The sequence below is a fragment of the Sinohyriopsis cumingii genome, chromosome 2 (assembly GCF_028554795.1).
Source record: "Sinohyriopsis cumingii isolate HCF-2022 chromosome 2, ASM2855479v2, whole genome shotgun sequence".
Classification (NCBI taxonomy): Eukaryota; Metazoa; Mollusca; class Bivalvia; order Unionida; family Unionidae; genus Sinohyriopsis; species Sinohyriopsis cumingii.
Window position 1 is genome coordinate 143,086,476 of NC_142962.1, and position 23,304 is coordinate 143,109,779.

The 23,304-nt window shown below is 36.0% G+C and overlaps 1 protein-coding gene across 3 annotated transcripts in view; it reads left to right on the forward strand.

Annotated features, from left to right (window-relative positions):
• The window catches only part of LOC149805986 (uncharacterized), a 31,758-nt gene that overhangs the window by 5,359 nt on the left and 3,095 nt on the right, over positions 1–23,304 (forward strand). For 2 of the 3 annotated variants that reach the window (XM_089950788.1, XM_089950790.1), the window contains 4 exons: positions 1,504–1,581; positions 16,950–17,033; positions 19,050–19,163; positions 22,733–22,892. In XM_089950788.1, the coding sequence (XP_089806914.1) occupies positions 1,504–1,581; positions 16,950–17,033; positions 19,050–19,163; positions 22,733–22,827 (371 nt within the window). In that variant the 3' untranslated portion in view covers positions 22,828–22,892. The remainder of the gene's footprint in view (positions 1–1,503; positions 1,582–16,949; positions 17,034–19,049; positions 19,164–22,732; positions 22,893–23,304) is intronic. The other variant, XM_089950789.1, reaches the window with a different exon arrangement.

Below are 23,304 nucleotides of genomic sequence, written 5' to 3' on the forward strand. Positions count from 1 at the left end.
TCCCAATTTCAGGTTATCAATAATTAAAGAATTGTTTTCCAAACTACATTATAACATGTACCAATAATGGTTATTATTATATAATTATATCAAATTCTATTTTAAAAAAAGATCCATTTACAGGAGTTGGTTCAGCAATGTTGTGATAAAATAATTGTCTTTGCACAGCTATGAAAATTTTTGCTTTGATGATTATAGCTCGACATGATTAAATTATGTTACTGTACAGTTAGCAGTATAGGAATAAATCATCACAAAACTTGTACATTTCGTCATGTAAACAGAAAAGCAATAATTTAATAGAAAACATTAAAGTTATTTGACTCTTTCAACAATCGGGAGAGTTTGATAGTTTTTGTAGAAGAATTATGAACAATGTAAATGTTGGAAAGACTCCAATAAACATTAGTGTACCAGGTAAGATTATTAAGCAGTATCGAGTAATAGGGGGTAAATGGAAAGAGAATGATTCTAAATGCCAGCTGATGTTTGTACCAAGATTTACATGGAGTTTTTGAATGTTTTTTTCAATGTACATGCAAATAAATCTCCACCTGCTTATCATGCTTAAAACTTAAGTTATTAATGTATGTTTGGTTGAAATAAGTCTGTTCTTACGACAGGAAGAACCTTTTAATACTTAATATTCCTTTGAAACAAAGATATTAAATGCAATGAAGTTAGTTATAGCCATCTCACGTCTGTCTGCGTGGGTTCTGAGTCTCAGGCTCTGCCAGTGTGGGTATGTGAGAAAGCTTGCCAGTAGCTTCTCGTGGGTCGGTGGTTCTTTCCGGGTTTACCCGGGTTCTTCTTCCACCGTTTATACTGGCCACCATGTATAGCCTATCAAGTGCTGAAAAATGGTTTTAAACCCTACGACAACAACATGTAGCTTTCTTACTACATATTACATATAGTCCCTTTCTCTCTTTTCTGGTGCCAATTGGGTGCCTCTATATATATATATATATATATATATATATATATATATATATATATATATATATATATAAGAGAAGGACTACTGTACAATCAAAACTGTCTTCAGATATCATTTAATTTCTCAAATACGAGTGTATGAAAACCTATGTCTAACCTGGCATGTATGCCATATTTCTAAACTTGAAAATGTATCACATTATTCGTAGCATTAATGGTTCTTTTACCTGCATTTTGGTGGAACATTAATCTATTTGTTAAATTTATGTTCCATAGTCCCTATACTTGTTTTTATTGTATTAAAAATGATTTAAGTTTTAAAGTACAGAATTAAAATCTTTGACATTTCTTACACTGCCAATTGCACTTAAAAATAAGAGAAAATAACTTATCACTATTTACTGAGTATAAGGTGAAATGATCTTAAATAATTATGACACTTTCATTGAGTCAAGTTTGCATATGATTGAAATTTGGAGCAGTTGAAGGATTTTTGTACCACAAAAGACAAGCATTATGTATTTTTTGGAACTGACCTTTTTTTCGTTTTCATTTTCATTATAGTGTTTCATCCTCGTGAGCCGGACACATACACAATGGATGATCTCCGTATCCTTGCAAGCTGTCTGGTGAGAGAAGAAGGTAGGTTGTAGAATGAAATTTTTAAGTAATTTATGAAAATTTTGCTTGATACAAATGTTTTGAATTTTTTCATCGATTTGATTCAGGTACATTGGTTAATTGTCCATATTATTACTGGCATTGTATTTTGTTAGATATCTTTTAATGGTAGACATGTTTTAATGGTACATTATATCACTTTAAATCACGTGCTAATTGGCATGTAGTAGGAATTAATACAACTGGAAAATAATAATTAATAATTATTGATAATGAGCAGCATTGGTGTAATCAGATATTGCTACTTTATTGAAATTTTGTTTGATAAAGCTTCAGCCTGTATATGATGGTATTTTAAAAAATTGTTGTGCACACAGACACATATATACACACCCACACAAACACATAGTTGAAGGCAGGGTGACACCACTGCTTGGTTAAGAAACACCGGGCTGCCACCAATGGAAGACAAGGTGAAACCACTATTTGGTTAATAGGTTAATAGTGACATGGCCATTGACCACAGAAGACACCCGACTGCTGATTATAACATTTCTGTAGGCAATTTGCAGGGTGGATTCCATACTACAAATTTACCTCCACCCACCCACCCATCCCTGATATCAACTGAGCAATACCAATAGTTGTACTTGTTGTTATTGTTCATGTTTTGGTGGTTTTAGCCATTTTTCATGTTATGAGAAGCAGCAGAGAGGGTGAACAGACCATAAAATTCCGACAAAACAATAAAACAAACAAAATAAATCATCTCGTAGAAAGGTTCAAATTTTTACAAATGAACTTTTCCTTGAGATGTTTTATTTCTGTAATGACCGATTGTACTAATAAAACCTCAGTTCGAAATAGTAGCTGAAAAAATAAAGTACTCTACGTGTTTATTTATTTTTGTTTATTTTTTTGACGACCAACGTTGGTAGGTACCCTCTCTGCTGCTATTAATTTACCACCATACCAAGTTTGATGAATATTTTTCAACGCGTTCTCGCTGTCGTTTTTCCTCATCTGTTTCATTTTCATCTGTTTCATCTTTATTTGTTCTATGTTTCAAGTAATATTCAAGTTCTGATGGTGGTTTTTCTATTTTTGGATTTATGTTCTTTCTGTGTTTATAATATATCATCAAACTTCTGTATCGATCTCCACCGCAATTTTTGCAAATCTGATATAATCCTTTAACGCCGTTGTTTTCAACACAACTTCGTGGACCAGCATGAAGGTTTTTCTTTATAAGATAATTATGTTTCTTGCAATATTCTCCACGGCATTTTTTATTACAATTGTTAGTGGTTCCTTGACGCAGCCACGCACAGTTGTTCATTATCTGTTTAATTTAATTTAATTTTATCATCACCCCTTCTGCTGATATTAATTAAAAGATTGATATATTATATTAAAAAAATAAGGATACATCCAGAATCTCATACTGCAAGAACAGCTCGAGAACGATTAGAAGCAATTAAAAAATTTCTTCCTGTCAGAGACTCATTCAGAAAAAATCTGCAAGCGCAGCAAGAAGCACAAGTTGAGTATGAAGAAGAAACTAAAAAACTATTTAAACCCGTCACTGCAGCTACTGAGAAAGTTACAACTGTCATCAAAGAAGATCTTCTTCCGGTATCAAAACAAACTGCGGCGCAGACTGAAAAAATAGCAAGAAGAACTAAACAGACAAAAAAGATTTTACGAGATCTTCCACCTGGCATAGCCAGGGAAATAGCTGCAGCTCAACCTCCACCTGCTGGTGAGGAAATACTTGAAGAAATTGGAAAACTTCGTGATGAGATAGGTGTTATGAAAGATCGTGAATCAACAAAATCAGAAGAAGGGAGAATGATTACGCTGAACAATAAATTTACCGAGGAGGGTATCAATTTCATAAAAAAAGAAATTAGGGATATTAATACGTTATCAAAACTTGCAGTAGAAAGTTTTGATAAAAAAGAAAAACTTTTAAAGCCTGAATATAGTTCCGCTCGTATTAGTAATCCCGAAATCTGGTATAAATGGATATATCGTATACATTACGATAAAGATAGAGTTTATTCCAATGATGAGGTATATAATGATTATCGCAGAAACATAGACATGTATCTTGCACAAAAAGAATCAGAAGTATCACAATCTTTCAGAACAATAAGTGAGGAAGAAGAAGAAGTATCACCCTCAAGACTATTTAAGAAAAGATCTCCCTTAAGACTATTTAACAAATCAGAAGAAGAAGAAGGAGCAACGGGAAGTGGTCTGGGAAATAATTTTATTTGTCCTGATAATATCCTCAATGACGTGTCACGGTTAGAGGTTCTCATGGGAGGAAAACGCGCCGGAAATAATTCACCAGAAATAACCAATGAAGCAGCTGATATTTGCCAGCGATTATTTCGCGGCGGCATCATGGATATCGGCGTTTACCGAGAACTTATTGATGAGCTCGTTGATGATTAGTCACCGCAATTAGATAAATGGTAAATAAAATAAGATGATTGTGCATGATAATCATCGTAAACCCGCACAGGTCAGAGCGGTAAACTCACGATTACCAATCTATAGTGTTATTTACGGAGATGGACTTGGTGATGTCATTCGGGTATTATTCACGAGGATAGCTCCCAAAGTAGCACCTGTTGCAAAACAATTATCGATGAAGGCTATTGATATTGTTCGTGATAAAGCTCCTGGTGCAATTGTCAATGTTGCTGGTAAGGCGTTCTCGGCGATCAAAGAAAGACTAGCACAATTATTGCGTCGAAAACAACAACCACCAGTGAAACTGGCAAGTACTGAGGTGATGCCTGCAGATGTTAGTAAAATAATAAATCAAGCTGCAAATCAAAAACTAGCAGCGTTAGCAGATCAAGGATTCGGTGAATCTGGAAATAATATCTCAAGTTTGATATCCGGAAGTGGAACTTCCCGAAGTGGAATTTCCCGAAAGCGGCAATCAACGTGTTAGACGAAAAATAATTATAATAAAATGTTCAAGCGCGTATCCGACACAGCATTTGACATGGAAGCACCCGTCCTTAAGGATGAATCGGTACGTGATTATCAATTTTATTCCTATGACGCAAAACAACCAGATCAACGTGGAAGAATTGAACTACAAGTTCATGACACAAGTAGATACTTTTTACCCGCTGATGCCTTTCTTGAGGTAGAAGGTACAATTATGAAAACAGATAATACTAATTACGCAGATCCAGTAAAAATTGGTTTTGTCAACAACGGGATCATGGCATTATTTAGTGGCGTCACATATATGATTGATGGAAAAAATATTGAATCAATTCAGAATGATGTCGACATTGCTGCAACAATAATAGGGTTGGCAAGATATTCTGATGATTATACAAGATCAGCAGGTCCCACAATGATGTTTGTGAAAGATAACTCCAATCACCCTGAAAGCAATCCGTATAATATAAGACGACCAAGAAATGATGCCGATACCGCTGATGCTCCTGTGTGGCCAGTAGTTCATGGTTCTAATGAAAATTTCAACTTGGGATTTGCAGCACGTAGAAATATGTTGCTAGGAGGCAATAGAGGTTTTTCATGTACAATTCCACTATCGCATATTTTTGGATTTTGCAGGAATGTTAAAAAGGTTATTTTTGGAGCTAGACACACGGTTGTTCTTGTAAGAAAGAACGATGATAATGATGCTCTGTGGAGACCTGCTGGTGATGCTGGTAAAGTAGTATTATCGAAACTTTCACTGTGGATGCCGGTAATGACTCCAACGATCGCAGAAGAACAAAAATTGATTTCTTTCATGGATGCAGGTGGTAAATCCTTGTTGTCATGGTTAACAACAAGCACGGATAGTATGCAAACTAACGTTAACGGTCAGTTTACATGGCATATAGCATCACAACAGGGTGTTTCTGCACCACGACATATTTTTATTGCTTTTCAGGAAACTAATCGTTTAAACTCACAAACTCACTCTCATATGATATTTGACCAACTAGGTCTCACAAATATTTCCTTACAGATAAACGGACAACAAGAACCAACAGAGAACGTACAACTAAATTATGCACAAAATCATATAGGACGTGCATATCATCGTTTGATGTCATTCATGGGACGTGATCAAAATGTTGATACTGGGTTGCAAATATCACAACTAGATTTTAAAAACTTGTACCCGATTTATTATTTTTCATTAGAACATCTTGATCTATCAAAACAATCTGTCGTTGATATACATCTCAAAGCAACATTAAATACCGGTGGTGTTGATTACAGAGCGATCGCGGTCATACTTAGCGACAAAGCCATGTTACTTGAAGGTGGTAGTGGTCGAATGAGAGTTGTTGATGCACCAGTGGAAAATCTTTCATTATTCAGAAAAAATATTATTTATATAAAAATGTCGTATAGTCATGTTAATGTTACTCTGACTCCCGGTCAGGTAAAAAAGCTTCAATCAAAAACCGCCAACAAATGCGGAACTAAAATATCACTAAAACGAGATCAGATTAGTGGTGGTCCAAACAAATTATCGCTGACAAATAATCAGATTAAACATTTCAATAAAGCTCTGGAATTAAAAACTGGAGTTCAATTTCATCTTTCCCCGAGCGCCATCAAAGACATGTTTAACACCGGTGGTATATTTCCACTTCTTGCGGCCATTCCGGCATTAATAGCTGCAGCTGCTCCAGCCGTAGCAAAAGCAGCCGCGTTAGGTGCTGTTGGAACAGCTGCTGGAATGGCACTAAAGAAAGCAACAGGGCAAGGATACAAAAAAAAGGGACGCGGCTTAAGATTGCCAGGATCTCGTTGGGGGAGAGGCCTAAGGCTTCCAGGATCACTTCGTTAGACGTTCCAGCATCAAATTTTGATTTGCTTAATGCCGCTAAAAAATTAAAAATAAAAGCCTTTAGAGGTGTTTTTATGCGAGATCAATTACCGAAACAACCAAACAAACTCGAAACAGGTATTATTAATCTTGACGAACGTTCCGGACCCGGTACTCATTGGGTATCATACGCGGTTGATCCACGTGGAATCATTTATTTTGATTCGTACGGGTTAGCTCCACCTGTTGAATTTATCAAGTATGTCGCACCACTTCACGCAGGAACCTCTGGTTCCAAAGTTTGGTATTCAACGCTACCCACACAAACAATGACAGATCCACCAATATGCGGCCGTGAAGTAATTAATGTACTCGACGCTATATCAAAATCATCCAGGCCGCCACATAAAGTCGTGCACGATTATACAAGCAACCGATTTGTTGCGCGTATAGCGTTTTAAACAACGGGTCTTATTATAATGGTTGACATCGGGATTTGCAACATGGTCGCAGCAAAATAATACTATCAAATATACCGCAACAGTCACTGGCGTGTACAGGCTGTCTGTGTTTAGTGCTGCAAAATTTGAAATATTTACAACGTTTCCATGGCGTCATTCCACCGACAGGTTTTCCGGGGTTGTATCTGTTATATTAAATAGCGGAACCGAAGAAATATTTATTCTGGAAGCAGCTGATAAGAAATTAACCGCAACATCCTTCTGGTGGTGTTTGGAATTTGTAGCTGAAACACCTCAATTGGTTACTGCATAAAAATATACATGGACGGTGCACAATACAGGTACAATCAAGCACGTGAATGGCAGGCGGCGCTAAAAGATCAAGTCGATCAATATACAGTAAAAGTAAAAAAATATCGACGACGATTGGTTATCGTTGATGTGATTGTTTATTCAGTATCCGCTGTTGTTGCTGGAACCGGTGTCATATTATCAGCGTTGACAACGATGGCACCAGTAGCTGTAACTATTTGTATTTCAGCGGCAACAACTATTGCAGGTGTGCTTAATATCATCACAAAAAAAATATGTACTTGCACGAACGAAAAATTATCCGATTACACAATAAAATTACATACAGCGACGGTAGCATACTCGAAATTATCCTCGTTGTTATCAGCGAGTCTCAGTGATGGAATTATATCTGATTTCGAATTTTCAATGATAACCAAAATATACGACGAAGGTATCTGTATTAAAGATACAAGTATTAATGATGACAGAATTACTTCAGCAGATCGTGACCAACACAACTCCGCCAAAGATAACGATGATCTCGGTAAGTTCAATTAATCCTGAATTTAGTGTTAATTTTCCTACTGCAATTCCAGTAAAAGAAATAGCACTAGCGCAATTACGAGTATATTACAGCTGGCCAAATATCAGATCAAAATCATTTAATGGTACACCAGCAAATAATTCGCTTGTATTTGCTAACAACAACAAACCCGATGGAACACCTGACTGGGTTGTTGTTGGAATACCAACTGGCAGTTACGAGATTGAAGAGATCAATGAGGAATTTCAACGTAGAATAAAATCAATAACAGGAAAAGAAGCAAAAATATCAATTAATGTTCATGAACCGACCCTGTCCTCGACGGTTGAAATAAACTTGCCTGATTATGCCGTTGATATTTATCAATCCACGATAAGATCCGTACTAGGATGGCCCGAGATATCACCACCGATAACACCGATACCACAAGAACCGAAAAAGTCTGATTATGTCACGGATAGGCAATCATATCATGAAATTAATCCATCATACGGGAAAAAACTACGTATTTTTAAAAATAAATCAATGTTTAGCAGTTTTATCTTTCTCAGTAGTGTGGAGGCATGGACTTTTAGAAATCCCGAGGAAACAATTAATACTTTTGGTCTTCATCGAAGTGATATTATTGAATATTTTCAGGAAATCAATCAAGAATGTAAAAAACAACTAGATCAACTAAATCAATATTTTAACGAACATATGTTTGACATATCAGCGTCATCACGTGAAAAAATCATCACGCGTGTGGAAATATTAAATCAGCTTATATCAGATATGGAATATTTTAATAACCGAATAGTTCAAGCGATGGTTAATTTAAAATCATTTGAACTATTTAATGCATATAAATGGTTAGAAAAGTATAAATTAACAGAAGCCGATGTACCAAATTTTAAATTTCCCGGGTATAGTGTAATTGAGTTAAGAAAATCTGTCAATGATGTCATTGATGAGTTTTTTCCTAAAATACTCGATGCATGGAGAAAATTAATTCCACCAGCAACTGTTCTTAGATATGATAATGATCCACATGGCGGCGGAAGACACGTATCTCCGGGAATCGTTAATATAACACCGACGGTCGCGGTCAATCTGTTTTGTGACGTAATCGATGGCAGCTATCAAATAGATCTCGGAAGATCAAATCAGGCTCAACAAGGATACATCCTGTACACGTTTACACCACAAGTTCCCCCTGGAAGTTTAATCGTGCAAGAACCAACTAATCCTGTGTATTTGCGGTGTCACAATAATATGTTAACACGAATCAATTTCAAACTCACAGACCACCTTAATCGCTTAATTGACATACGTGGAGAAGAACTTGTGATAAATCTGTATGTGAAATCGTAGATCTTTATGTAATGGAGGGTTTTTACACACGAGGATTTCTTAACAGTTAGAAGAACATTTTGTAACAGAGATCAGACTCAAATTCGATCAACTTAAAAAAAATAAATAAAAAAATATTTTATTATTACTGGCACAAATTTGTGTTTGGTACAAATTAATCGGCCTTGCAAAAAAAATATTTTTTTTTTCTGAAAATTTGATCATTTTACACTACACGTGGTCAGCGTTGACAGGGACCCCAGTTACCAAAATTTTCATTATCACCAGTAACGAAGTTACCCTGGATCGTTTCACCAGTAACGAAGTTACTTTCTGACATAATTTTTCTTAATTGTCTTATACGAGTACTAATCGTTTTCTTTGCCTCATACTCGTGGGATAATAACGATTTAATTCTTTCTACGGCGGCAGAGAGAGGAACGAACTCCTTCACATGATCATCTTCTACGGTAGCTAGCGACTGAAACATTGCCGCCTGAATTCGTTTCATGAGTTTGTATTCAGATGATAGTGTGTGTGTCCCCTGGGTTTTACGTTCTTGTAAAATCTCAAAGTCAGAAACTATTTTTTCAGGATTTAGTTCATCAGATATATTAATTCCATCTTTTTTCAATTTTTTAATAGCAACAATTACATCATTGATATTTTCATGGTTCATTATATAATATATAAATCTTTAAAATAAAAAAAAATATCCCTAGAACCCCTATCGAGTGTTTAGCGAGTTCGTCGGGATGTTTCAAGGACAGCACAACCAAGAACTCGTAGCTTGCCACCGCAATCTACCAAGTTCATTAGGCAAATATTCCCTCTACGAGAGCCCCTAACCCGCCAAACAACGGTCTAGAAGGCCCAAGAGGGAGGACGGCACAATCCTCATTAAACTCGTAGCTTGCCACCGCAATCTACCAAGTTTAGAGGATATACACATAACATATAACTTAACTAAGGACGGCACAATCCTCATTAAACTCGTAGCTTGCCACCGCAATCTACCAAGTTTAGAGGATATACACATAACATATAACTAAGGACGGCACAATCCTCATTAAACTCGTAGCTTGCCACCGCAATCTACCAAGTTTAGAGGATATACACATAACATATAACTAAGGAAATGGATATATACAATGAAATGGATATATACAATGAATGAAGAGCCCCTATCGAGTGTATTAGCGAGCTCAGATTATGAATGAAGAGCCCCTATCGAGTGTATTAGCGAGCTCAGATTATGCATTGGACGGCACAAACATATAACTTAACTAAGGACAGTACAAACATATACGCTCAGCAAAAATCCCACCCACAATAATTAATCCAGTGGGTGATATGAAAATATGTATCAACCACAAGTCAATATTGTGGTTGAATTTTGCTGAGCGGGGGGTTTTGCGGTTCCCCCATTATTATAAAAATCGCAATTATGCGCGCACCACCGACAAATTGTCAGCCATGGGGATTCGATCCTGGACCGCGAGCGTCACAGTCCAATACCATACTGATTGAGCTATCAAACCTTGTTACGAACATATGTTTCGGAAGTTAATATATAGCCAAGGAACCAATATTTACACTAAAACAGCGGTTTCTGAATAATAACAGTTTCTGTATTTATAACAACAGTTTCTGAATATAAAACAGCGGTTTCTGAATAATAACAGTTTCTGTATATAAAACAGCGTTTTTCCTAAGCAGACTGCGAATCAATAATAACAGTGGCATGAACACACCTGCAGATCGATTACCATGACAACGGTTTCTGTTCTGTACCTGTATTACAGCTTCCTTGCGGATCAATAACATTATCATGATTTCTCGTAATGTTGTATGATGGGAAATATTTAAAAACCATAAATAATACTTCTACGAGTAATTAATTACGATGTAATTAGTTAAACTGACTAATTACGATCATAAAAAATCAAAAATCTACGAAGAAAACTATATATTACAAAGTAATCTCCCTTTTATATAATCAAAAATTCAGTAGTATACAATCAGACAGTACTGGACCCCCTCAAATAATGATATAATTCAATGTGGTGATGATAATTATTGATACTGAAAGGTAATTTTCTGTTTATATTTTTTCGAGAAAGTAGATCTGGTTATATTTTCTGCGACGTATTTTACCACACGCGAGTCAATATCAAAATATTTAGCAGCTGAATACATTGAACGAAATATAACTTTTTCGCCAGTTTCTGTGTTTGTGGAAATTACCGCCCTCTTTCCGATTGTCTTACATCTTCCTGTATTACCACATGCAGAGTTCACGCTTCGTGTGACAACTCGAAGGTTGTGTAGGGAGTTATTTTGAGGATCCCCGTCAATATGATCAATAACAAGACCGTCTTTGATCACTCCGAAGAAACATTCGTAGATGAAACGATGACATAAATAATTTTTCTTTCCCCCCTCGCATGTGAACCTTAGATAACCATGATTATTAATACAACCAACTGGTCTCTTCAACTTGCAGTGTCTGATGATACCATTAATATTTGATTCATAGTTTGTTATGACAGGATGTGGGACAAATTTATTTTGCTCCATTATAATAATATTATTTGTTTAAATCATTGTTTGTCTGAAATCTTGATATATAATCCTCCACGGATTTATAGCGTTTTCACCGCTATTATTTTTTTTTGTCATAATATCTTTTAAGTTCTCTGAACCGTTTTCCGCCGCACTTTCCACATAATTCTGTTTTTCCTCGCACTCCAATACCACACCGCAGACATGGTATTGGTCCTAGACTTCCTCGTCGTATGTTTTGTGAGTGCATCCAACAAAATTCCTTTCTGCAGGATTTGTTGCATCGATTTACTGAGCCGATCATCAACCATTTGCATTGAGACATTGTATATATAATATTTTTTATTTTAAATATTTGTTTTAATTATATGAACGAGTTTGAGAGATTATCCCAAACTAGGCCTGTTAAATATAAATTCAACCTTGACAGATTATCTTCTGACTTGCCAGTGCGAGATTTGGTTGATCCGAAAAATAAAAGTTTGATCTCGAAAATTCACGACGCCAAGAAAGAATTTTACACGGATGGTGCATCTCATACATGGTCAACGTTCAAGATTATACGCCTTGACGGAGTCAAGAAAGCTGACAAAGTCACGGACGCCACAATGAACGACAAGCGAGCGGCAACTATCATTAACTACATCGCTGAATACGAGGGCAATCAAAAATATTTCTTCAGAGTAAAATTTATTGTATTAACAGAAACAGGTAGTTGGATTATCCGTGACAAATATGATCCTGTCCTTGGCAATAATAAAACTGTCATATTAAGTAAAAATTCCAGACCGGGTCTACTGACGGGTATTGACAAACCGTATTATAGCGAGCATATCCTGTAACAGCGGTTATTTATGGAATCTATGAGATAAATAGAAAACCCAACGTTGATAAACTAGCGCCGATGAAATTTTCAAGGTTAAATTGTGTAGCCGAACGAGTAATAGAACACTTTACAAACGCGATGCGTGGAAATGGATTAACTGATTTAAGACGTGAAAAAATAAACTCGTGGGCTGATTCAGTTAAGGATACCGGTGCTACAATAAAAGATGTTGCTGAACTAGGAAAACTATTAAAATTTCCAATAACCGTAGCGACAATAACGGGAGAAATTCTGTACGAATCTAAATATAAATCGAAAGGAGCTCCAATAAATATTATCGATCATAACGCGCACGCATGGACTAACGCAGTAATAATATTTCCACGTGATAGAACTGTTAGATTTTACCCCACAGATAATTCTGGGGGAGGTATGTTTGATTTTATTAAAGAAATAAGTAAAACCGATCCTGTATCGGTATGGTTATTTAAAAGTAATGAGGAAGGTGAATTTGATCAGTTTGTCAAACCAAACGGTGAAATATATCGCACAGAATCCCTCCATGACGAGATGAAAAATCTCGCGACGTTTTTACAGTGCAAGCACGCGGAAAATACTGAAAAATTACTAACTAATTGTTTTACCGTTCCATCTGTTGCGGCTCATTTCGCCAGAGAAAGAAATTCATGGAAACCAACACGATTTGATTTACTCGAGGACGTACGCGCAAGTTGCGTCGAATATGGACATGGCGGATTATGGAATACCAAATATAATTACAATGATGTTATTTCGGTTGATATGGTTGCATGTTATCCAGGAAGTTTTCTGGGATACGGAGATTGTTCTGTGTACTTTGAAAGATTTGGTCACCCAACAAACGAGATGACGCGAGTGGCAATTAATGGACCATTACCTTATTTTGATCTGACTGGATTCGCCTGTATTGAATCATTCGAGTTTAACGAAAATCTTCACAAGATTTGTTATGTTTGGTTTGGTAGACATTTTTGTGAAAAACGTTGGGCACCTATAGTTTTGTTACGATATATGCTGGATTGTATGATACTGACATCGTTGGTGGTCAGTGAGGCAATTATATCATATCATGCACAGACCAAAGTTTGGTTGCCCATCTCAGATTCTGAAGTTATTAGCGAGTTTAAGGAAAAATATCCTGATGTTTCCGAAGATGATATTCCTAATAAACTCAAAACCGCAAAAGATCTCGGTAGAAAAATTATAGGTAAATTTACTCAAGGTGGTGCATATGATTATAAAAGACATCACGCACGATTAATTCTAGATGATGCCGAGTACGATTTTATAATCGCTGACACAACAGCGAAAAATATATTTGTAAATCGAGAAAGTGTTTATTTATCCGACGGAACAAAATTGGGTACGATCGTTAGTTACATAAATAACGTCTCCCCACAATATACTCATCTAAGATCTTCCATGTTGGCTTATGTTTCCATAAATTTATTATCGATGATTAATAGATTTCCTGAGACCGCAGTCAGAGTCGCAACAGATTCGTTTTATATTTCAAGTAAATATTTAGAACCTGTTATGAAATTTACAAGTAATGATGAACGATGGGGTTCGTGGAGAATAAAAAAGGAACTATTACACAATTATGCAGAATCAGCAGATGTTCCAATGAGAGATTTTTATCGTAAGGGTAATAAAATATCAGAAATGTCGAAAGCACCATCGTTGAGTGATCCAATAACCAGATATAAGACAGTATATCTCAATGGACCTGGTGGATGCGGCAAAACAACTCGAACGATTAATGTTTTTAGAAATTCAGATATAATCGTGCTGACACCCACACATAGACTTGCACGTGAGATGAAACAGCGGCAAGTACAATCGTGTACGTATCATAGTTTCTTTCGGTGGCGCGGAGATACATGGACTCCTGAACGGATGGGAGAAAAATATATACCTAAAATAATTATTTGGGATGAGATATGCACGGTCTCATTGGATACATTAAAAAGTTTCTTGATTGGTTGTTGACGAAAAATACCGCCATAATAATGTGTGGCGATCATGGTCAACCGCCGCCTTTTGTTGGACCATCTCCACACGATTGGTTAAAAAATTTCGTTGATTATTACGAAGAAATAGATGATGATCATAGAGCTCTTGATGCAAATTTGAGGGAGTTTAAAAAATTAATCAGATTACAATCAAACAAAATTCAGTGTGAAATAATACGTGGAGTGATCTCAGAGACCTCAATGAGTGATTTTTTGAAATTATGGAGACCCACCGATTTGATCGTAGCAAGTAGAAAAATAATCAGAGACGCTTTACAACAGCAGTTATTTCAGCTGCATAAAGAGAAATACTCAGAATTACCCGTACCGTTGTGTTGTAGACCATCAGACACACGAAAACAGAATATTAATGTTGATATTCCAGGACCCTTGACAGAGTCAAGGAAACGGAATCTCGTATTAAATGATATTGTCGCTGTTGATATCAGTGTGGTCGAAGATGCAATACACGCTGACAAATCTCCATGGGTGTTGGGATACGCTATGACAATCCACTCGTCTCAGGGATTAACTATTTCTGACACACGAGTCTGGATTGTAGACGATCGCATCGAGTGGTCAAATTTAGTTTATTTAGCGGTATCGAGGGTCAGAAATATATCTCAATTACGTAGAATCATAATTCCTGAAATCGTTGATAAATTTAACATCATCGATGATGATATGATAAGAAAAAAATTAATCGGATACAAACAATCTGATAAAAAAAATAAACGTGACTTTGATCTTGATGTTGAATTTATTATTGAGTTAAAACAGCAGCAGAATAATCATTGCGCCAGTTGTAATTGTATAATGTTATGGCGGTATTCGAGTAATGATTCAAGACTATTTACCGTAGATAGAAAAGATAATAGTCGCGGTCATATACGAGAAAATACCATGTTGACCTGTCTTGAGTGTAATCGACGTCGGGGTGCAGGCACCCTTGGCGCTAGTGCTAGTTAAGTGATCGAAATCACTGAAGTGATTTGGGTGGTAGTTGTGTATCCGCGGGAATTATTTGTAGTTGTTCACGTGTAAATCCACGTTGAGGAGCGGCCAAATCTAATCTGTAGATTGCAGGTCTACCTGAGGATCTTGTCACGGTAGATATTTTGTGTGTGGTAACACTCCAAATAGGATCAGTTGCTCTCGCTTTACCACCTTCAAGTTCACCAGGCTCATATAAATATCTGACTGTGACATCACCCAATATTTTTTGTTTTTTAACATCTTTTCGTTGTGTTGGTATATTTTTTTTTGTAATTGCATTAATGGGTTTCATGTTGGTTGTTCGTGTGATCTCATTATTTAATGCAGCTATCACGCTTGGTAATCTTGCAACCCATTCGCGAGATCTTTTATCCTGAATAAATTCCCTCGCGTATTGATATCCAAATAACCGCTCAGCAAGTGTTCGATTAAATCGCTCAACAATTGCTTGATCACGATGAATTGCAGTATGACCTCGTCGTATTTTGGTATTATGTCGTTTCATCAGCGATGATACTGGACCAAGAAATTCCTTACCAGGATCAACCTGTAGTAGCTGTGGCCATCGCAGACCACCTCGTGGTCCGAGTCCTCGTTGATAAATTCGTTCAAATGCATCGGCTACTTCAGATGATGTTTTCGCTGATAGCGGCTCTGCTTCTTTATATCTTCTTGCAACATCAACTACGGTTAGCGCGTATTTGTACGTTTTTCTACGCACAGTATCATGCGGTAAAAACAGAATATCAGCTTGATGAACTTCATTAGGAACACTGACATCGAAATACGCGTACTGAATTCGTTTCGGTGATGGTAGATAAATTTGCCATATTGCTTGTTTGGATAACCACGTTTTAGCAGTAGAATGTTTAACCGCTGCTGCATCAGCAAGTTTACCAATTGCTGCTTTGCCTCTCCAGTATCCTCTTGGTGAATAATAAATTAATTCCATTATTAATTACCAGCCCCAAGCGCTAATTTACCTTTCATTGAGGAGCTTACTAACCAATTAGCTAATGATTCTCTAATATTTTTATTTTTTATAGAATTTAATGCATGAATTAATTTCACATCTGCAATATGTCTATCTTGTAGATTTTGACTTTTATAAGCTACATCATGAGCATGACAAGCTCGATCAATAGCGTTTATTGGTTCCTCGCCTGGTTTTGGTTGATCTTGATTATCGAGCCTGATATCAAGTCTGGTACCAGGACCGCAATAATTATATCCCGGTAGATGTTTTTCTCCACTGTATTTAGCCCATGGAGCACCTGGAAACTTTGACATCAAATTAGCAATATCACCACCGCGCCTATTAGGTAAAAACGAAAATTTCTTTCTACCGCATACAGAACATTTTCCACCGTACGCTATTTTTTTATTTTTTGTTATAACCGTAGCTAAATCAGTAGTTGGAGTTTTAACTTTACAGCGTAAACAATATAGATTCATGTTATAACATATATGGATATAATTGATTTCTCAGCAACAAGAAAACGAGAGCCAGTTAAACACCATCCTGCGCTACCAAATTCCATCAGAATGATTATCATAGGACCATCTGGATCGGGTAAGACGCAATTATTACTTAATCTGATAATGAGATGGTTGAAATGGGATAAATTGTATTTAGTAGCACCATCCGCTGATGATCAGCGATGTTATGATGTACTTAAAGATTTCAATGAAAACGCGCGATTACTGGATGAAGGTAATGATGTTATAGAGTTTATAACCGATATTGATGAAGCACCATCCGTAGATTCCATAGACGGATTTATTAATAATTTAGTTGTATACGACGATGTGATGCTAGATAAACAATCAAATCCAGCCAGAATATTTTCCCGAGGTAGACATAAAAATACAGACGCGATCTATGTTACTCAACGATATACACAAATTCCGAAGGTGATCAGAGACAACTGCAACATTTTAGTTGTGTTTAATGGCGTAGACACACACACACTTAGAAATATTCATCAAACTTGGTGTGGTGGTGACATGGATATAATTAAATTCAAAAATTTCTTCTCACGAGCGCAAGCTACCCCACATGGATTTATAACAATAAATTTACATGATCCAAGAACAAGATATCGTGTGGGTCTTGATAAAATATTTGGGTAGCAGGAGTGATGATAAAATTAAATTAAACAGATAATGAACAACTGTGCGTGGCTGCGTCAAGGAACCACTAACAATTGTAGTAAAAAATGCCGTGGAGAATATTGCAAGAAACATAATTATCTTATAAAGAAAAACCTTCATGCTGGTCCACGAAGTTGTGTTGAAAACAACGGCGTTAGAGGATTATATCAGATTTGCAAAAATTGCGGTGGAGATCGATACAGAAGTTTGATGATATATTATAAACACAGAAAGAACATAAATCCAAAAGTAGAAAAACCACCATCAGAACTTGAATATTACTTGAAACATAGAACAAATAAAGATGAAACAGATGAAAATGAAACAGATGAGGAAAAACGACAGCGAGAACGCGTTGAAAAATATTCATCAAACTTGGTATGGTGGTAAATTAATAGCAGCAGAGAGGGTACCTACCAACGTTGGTCGTCAAAAAAATAAACAAAAATAAATAAACACGTAGAGTACTTTATTTTTTCAGCTACTATTTCGAACTGAGGTTTTATTAGTACAATCGGTCATTACAGAAATAAAACATCTCAAGGAAAAGTTCATTTGTAAAAATTTGAACCTTTCTACGAGATGATTTATTTTGTTTGTTTTATTTGTTTTGTCGGAATTTTATGGTCTGTTCACCCTCTCTGCTGCTTGAGATGTTATACTTGATATAACAAACCAAATTAACCATATTGAAACAGGACACCATGACAGCCATAAAATTTCATTGAACACAAAAAGTTACAGAATGTGGAGTTAAAAAGAGTTTCTCCACAATCACAGTCAATCAGTAAATAGAATGCTTCTCCATAATTTCAGGGCCTTTATTGGACCAATCAGAATCACATAAAGTGATATGTTCATATGTTATAATATAAAAAATATGAAACTGCACATATTATAGGAAATCTATACTGACTATGTGGTAACAAAACACAATAGAAGTTTTAAAATTATTTTTATCAGGTTAAAGTATGCATGCCATTAAAAAGAGATTACTCCTGTACATTTATGAATCTTTTGAACTCTTAAGCAAATATATAACAGTATAGCAAACAAACATTAAAATTTGCTCTTATTAACCAATTATAATTGATTATTAGTTGGTTATGTCGAATCGATTATTGTTTGAAAATCTGACCCATTATTGTCACTAAGACACACACATGTCATAGCAAGAATGAAAACAGTTATATACATAATTACGAAATAAAGCAAATGATTTTTTGGTTCCAGAATTTCTGTTGCTACAGTTTGCGCATTATCATTTTGTTTCATGAGCCTTCTCTCAAACCGTTACAACTGATTCTTTCATTGTAGTAAATAATATTATAGACTTTCACTCAGCAACAGTATTTTGTTCCATATATTTAAAATCTTTTATTATTATTTATCAGAGAAATCATGTAATTTTCTCACAGCTATTATTTTCTTTCAGTACTAGTTTCTTTCAAGCATGGAGTCAGTCAAGATTTTTGTGGGATTTCCATTTATAGGCCAGAATGGTGGCCCGATAATGTGAAATTCCAGTCCCCCCATGAGAGACGAAAAGGTATTTGTATTTAATATGCAGTAATTGTTTGGTACTTTTTGCAATGCATGAATGTAAGTGCAGAAAGGCTACCACCTGTTTTTCTCAGTTTTGTTATAGTCTAGAGTATCTGAATGCCTATTAGCTGTTACTACTTACCACTCAAACGGCTATATCTCTGATTTCAATTAAACTTTTTAAGATGATAGTAATATTGTTGAAGTTCAATAATCAGTGAAATATATGATCTATATTAGATGATTTTACATCACATTGTTTTAATAGGTTAACATAGATGAGTCCACAATTTCGATCTGATTTTGACCCAAAAATGTGTCTATATTTATTTATATGGCTGTGATGATATTTGGATTTGTTCTGTTGACCCACAGTCAGGTTCAAATCTCTGTAGAGTACCAATTCAAAAATCTCTAATGTGTATGATAATATTATGTATTTATTTTATAAAACATCTGCTTGTATTATCCTGCATTGCTCTGTAAAATCAAATGATAACAATTTCAATTCTCTTTGGTACATAGACCTGATGATAACATTCTGCAGTCCTCCCTGGTATCCCATGACCTTGCATCAGATCACCTCAGGATTATATGCCATCTTGACGTATCAGTCTCTAACCCTCCACCTTTATCTGCTACTAAGAGAAACCTCCGTATGATAAATAGAACCAAACTAATGCACGACATCCAAGCTAACCTAACAGCTTGCTTACCTCCTACCACAGAGCAACTCGATAACTTTCTGCATTCATTACTTGACAAACATGCCCCAGCTACCAAGTGCAGAGTATCAATTCAAAAATGTTCTCCATGGTATGGCAGTGTTAGGGACCAGCTTTGCACTGCTAAAAGAGACTGCCATAAAGCTGAGAGGCTCTGGCTTTCCACCAGACTCACTATTCATAAGCAAATCTATGAAGTCGCTAAGAAGAATGTCACAAATATAGTCCATGCAGCAAAATCAGCCCACCACACTACTAAGATCATGGAAAATTCCAGCTGCAAAGAACTCTTCAAGATTACTAACAAGTTAATGTCAAGGAACAAATAAACACCACTTACAACTACCTTCTCTCCAGTCCACCTTCCGGACATGTTTGCAAATTTCTTCCGTGACAAAGTACAAACCATTAGAGATAAGCTTGACACCACAATTTCAATTGACTCGTCGTCACCATACAGTTGGGATACAGAATTTGAGTAGCAACCATTAGCAGCATTTGAATCTCTCTCTATGGATTTCGTACGTACAGTCGTGACGAAGAGTGCACCAAAGTCATGTGAACTTGATCCAGTTCCAACATTGCTGCTGCTTGAGTGCTTAGATCCAGTATTGCCTTCACTAACTGATGTTATTAATACCTCTCTCTCATCTGGGGAATTCCCATCATTTTTCAAAACTGCCATTGTAAAGCCTCTGCTGAAGAAACCAACCCTAGACCATAACGATTTAAAGAACTTCCACCCAGTTTCTAATCTCCCATTCATTTAAAGAATCTTAGAAAAGGTTGTTCTATCCCAGCTTGTATCTCATCTAAATTCAAAGAGTCTTTTCAGCAATGTACAATCTGCATATCTCCCTTGCCACAGTACTGAAGCTACTCTTCTAAAAGTAGTTAATGACGTTCTCTGTGCGTTGGATAGCGGAACGATTAGTCCTCACCTTCCTTGATTTGTCTGCAGCATTTGACACAATAGATCATGATATATTACTTCACCGTCTCCAGCATGTATTTGGCATTCATGATACAACCTTACTGTGGTTAAAGTCCTACTTGGTCAACAGGACACAAATTGTATCTGCAAATGGAATACACTCCAGCCCAGTTGATCTATGTTGTGGTGTTCCACAGGGGTCTGTTCTTGGACCTGTTCTCTTCATTCTGTACACTCAGTCGCTCTCAAGTGTCATAGATCATCATCGAGTGTCTCACCAATTGTATGCTGATGACACCCAAATATACCAATCTAGCCACCCAACTGAAGTTGATGCTATCATCCAAGGTGTAGAGAGGTGCATTTCTGATGTGAAAGCATGGATGGATGACTTGTAACAAGCTGCAGATGAATGATGATAAAACTGAGGCCATTCTGATCACAACACACAGACTTTCTCATTCACATTCTTTACCTCAAACAATAAATATCAGCAACACCAACATTAAATTCACGCAGTCAGTACGAAACCTAGTTGTTACTCTGGACAGTACTCTCACATTGTACCAACATGTCATGAACATATGCAAGGCTGCATATCTTGAGCTGAGACGCATCAGCTCAATTTGCAAATATCTTTAAGTTGATGCCACTAAAACACTTGTGTGTTCATTAGTACTTTCAAGACTGGACTATTGTAACTCAATTCTGTCTGGTTCATTTCAATATCTACTCCAGAAACTTCAAAAAGTTCAAAGCACAGCTGCTTGGATCATACTTAGAGTACCACGATCAGAGCACACCTCCCCGCGGTTCTGTACCCTACACTGGCTATCCATTCGATCCAGAATCAAACACAAAATTTGTTCTCTGTGCTACATTTCACTGTCGGACTCTAGTCCAACATACCTATCTGACCTCACTCATGTGTACACACCAGCAAGATACTTACGCTCCTCTTCTGACAATCGTATACTCATTATTCCCACTATGAAAACAAAGTCATATGGACAGCGTTCTTTTGCATACCAGGGCCCAGCAATGTGGAATGAATTGCCCACTGAACTTAGAAAAAAAGGCACAGTGATCCCATTCAAGAGGGCTCTCAAAACTCACTTATTTCGACTGCAAGAACAAACTTAAAGACCTAATAATGTTTCCTACCTGAAATATTCTCAGCTAGTTTTTTTACTTTTTAATGTTTTTCTAATTTCATGTTGTTTGTTTTTGTAATAATATTATTATGTTTTTTATCTTACAGATGTTATAAAGCGCTTAAAGATTAGGCGCTATACATAGTCCTCATTATTATTATTAATATGTGTACTCTCTCTCTCTCTCTGTCTGCATCTCTCTCTCACTCTCTCTCTCTCTCTATATATACACACACACACACACATTATATATATATATATATATATATATATATATATATATATATATATATATATATATATATATATATATATATATATACATATATATATATATATATCAGAGAGAGAGAGAGAGTCAAACCTTACTACAGCGGACACATTGACCATTGAATGCAGGTTTTGCTATATAAAAAAAACTTTAGGTGCATGACAAATGCATGCACTATAAACTGAATAGCATTTGCATTATTATTAGTAGTAGTAACAGTATCTGTGCTTATTATTAAGACCTCTGAGGTATTTAATAAAAGTATAATTTATCCAGATGTATAAATGTTTAGATATCAAGCAGATGAAATTTCTCTCAACACGGTTGCAACAACCTTAGTATGGAGGTTATTTAGGTAACCCAGTGTCTGATAATTTCTCTTAGTATGAAAAGCCACATTCATTTTGTGGCGCTTGACTTGTCAAAAGTTGAAAACACTTTGCCTGCTTCCAATAATTGTCCTTTCTATAATGATTTCATTCATTTCAGAAATGTCCATATTCCTGGATTCGTTCCAGGCTACAGTCTCACGCAGGGAGATTGCCTGTTTTCATCAATATCCTATCTGTGGACCGGCGATATGAGCCAGATGGTTCATGAGCTAAGAATAGGGGCTGCAGCATTGCATCTTGATCATCATTTAAGAAAGGTTTGAGCAGTTATACTGCTGATCTTGTTTGGTATTTGTTTGTTTTTTATATTACTTTTATTTGTTTTATAATTTATTACAAATTGTATTTATTGTTTTGTTAATGTTGCTCAGAACATACAAATATTCATAAAGAGTATACCTAAGGAGAATGCTATTTGTTTGGAGTTTATAAGGTATTTGAAGTATACATTTTATTCAGTAATTTTATCTGTTTGCTTAAATAATAACAGCATGAAGCATCTGATCATAGGTCATATATATCCTCACTGTACACTGCATCATGAGAATTGTACATCATCATATAACATCCAGAATACTTTGTGAACACAATTGCTCAAAACATGCCTAACACAGACAAATGCAATTTGTGATGAATATATAAATGCCTTGGCTACATTCTGAGGCAAAT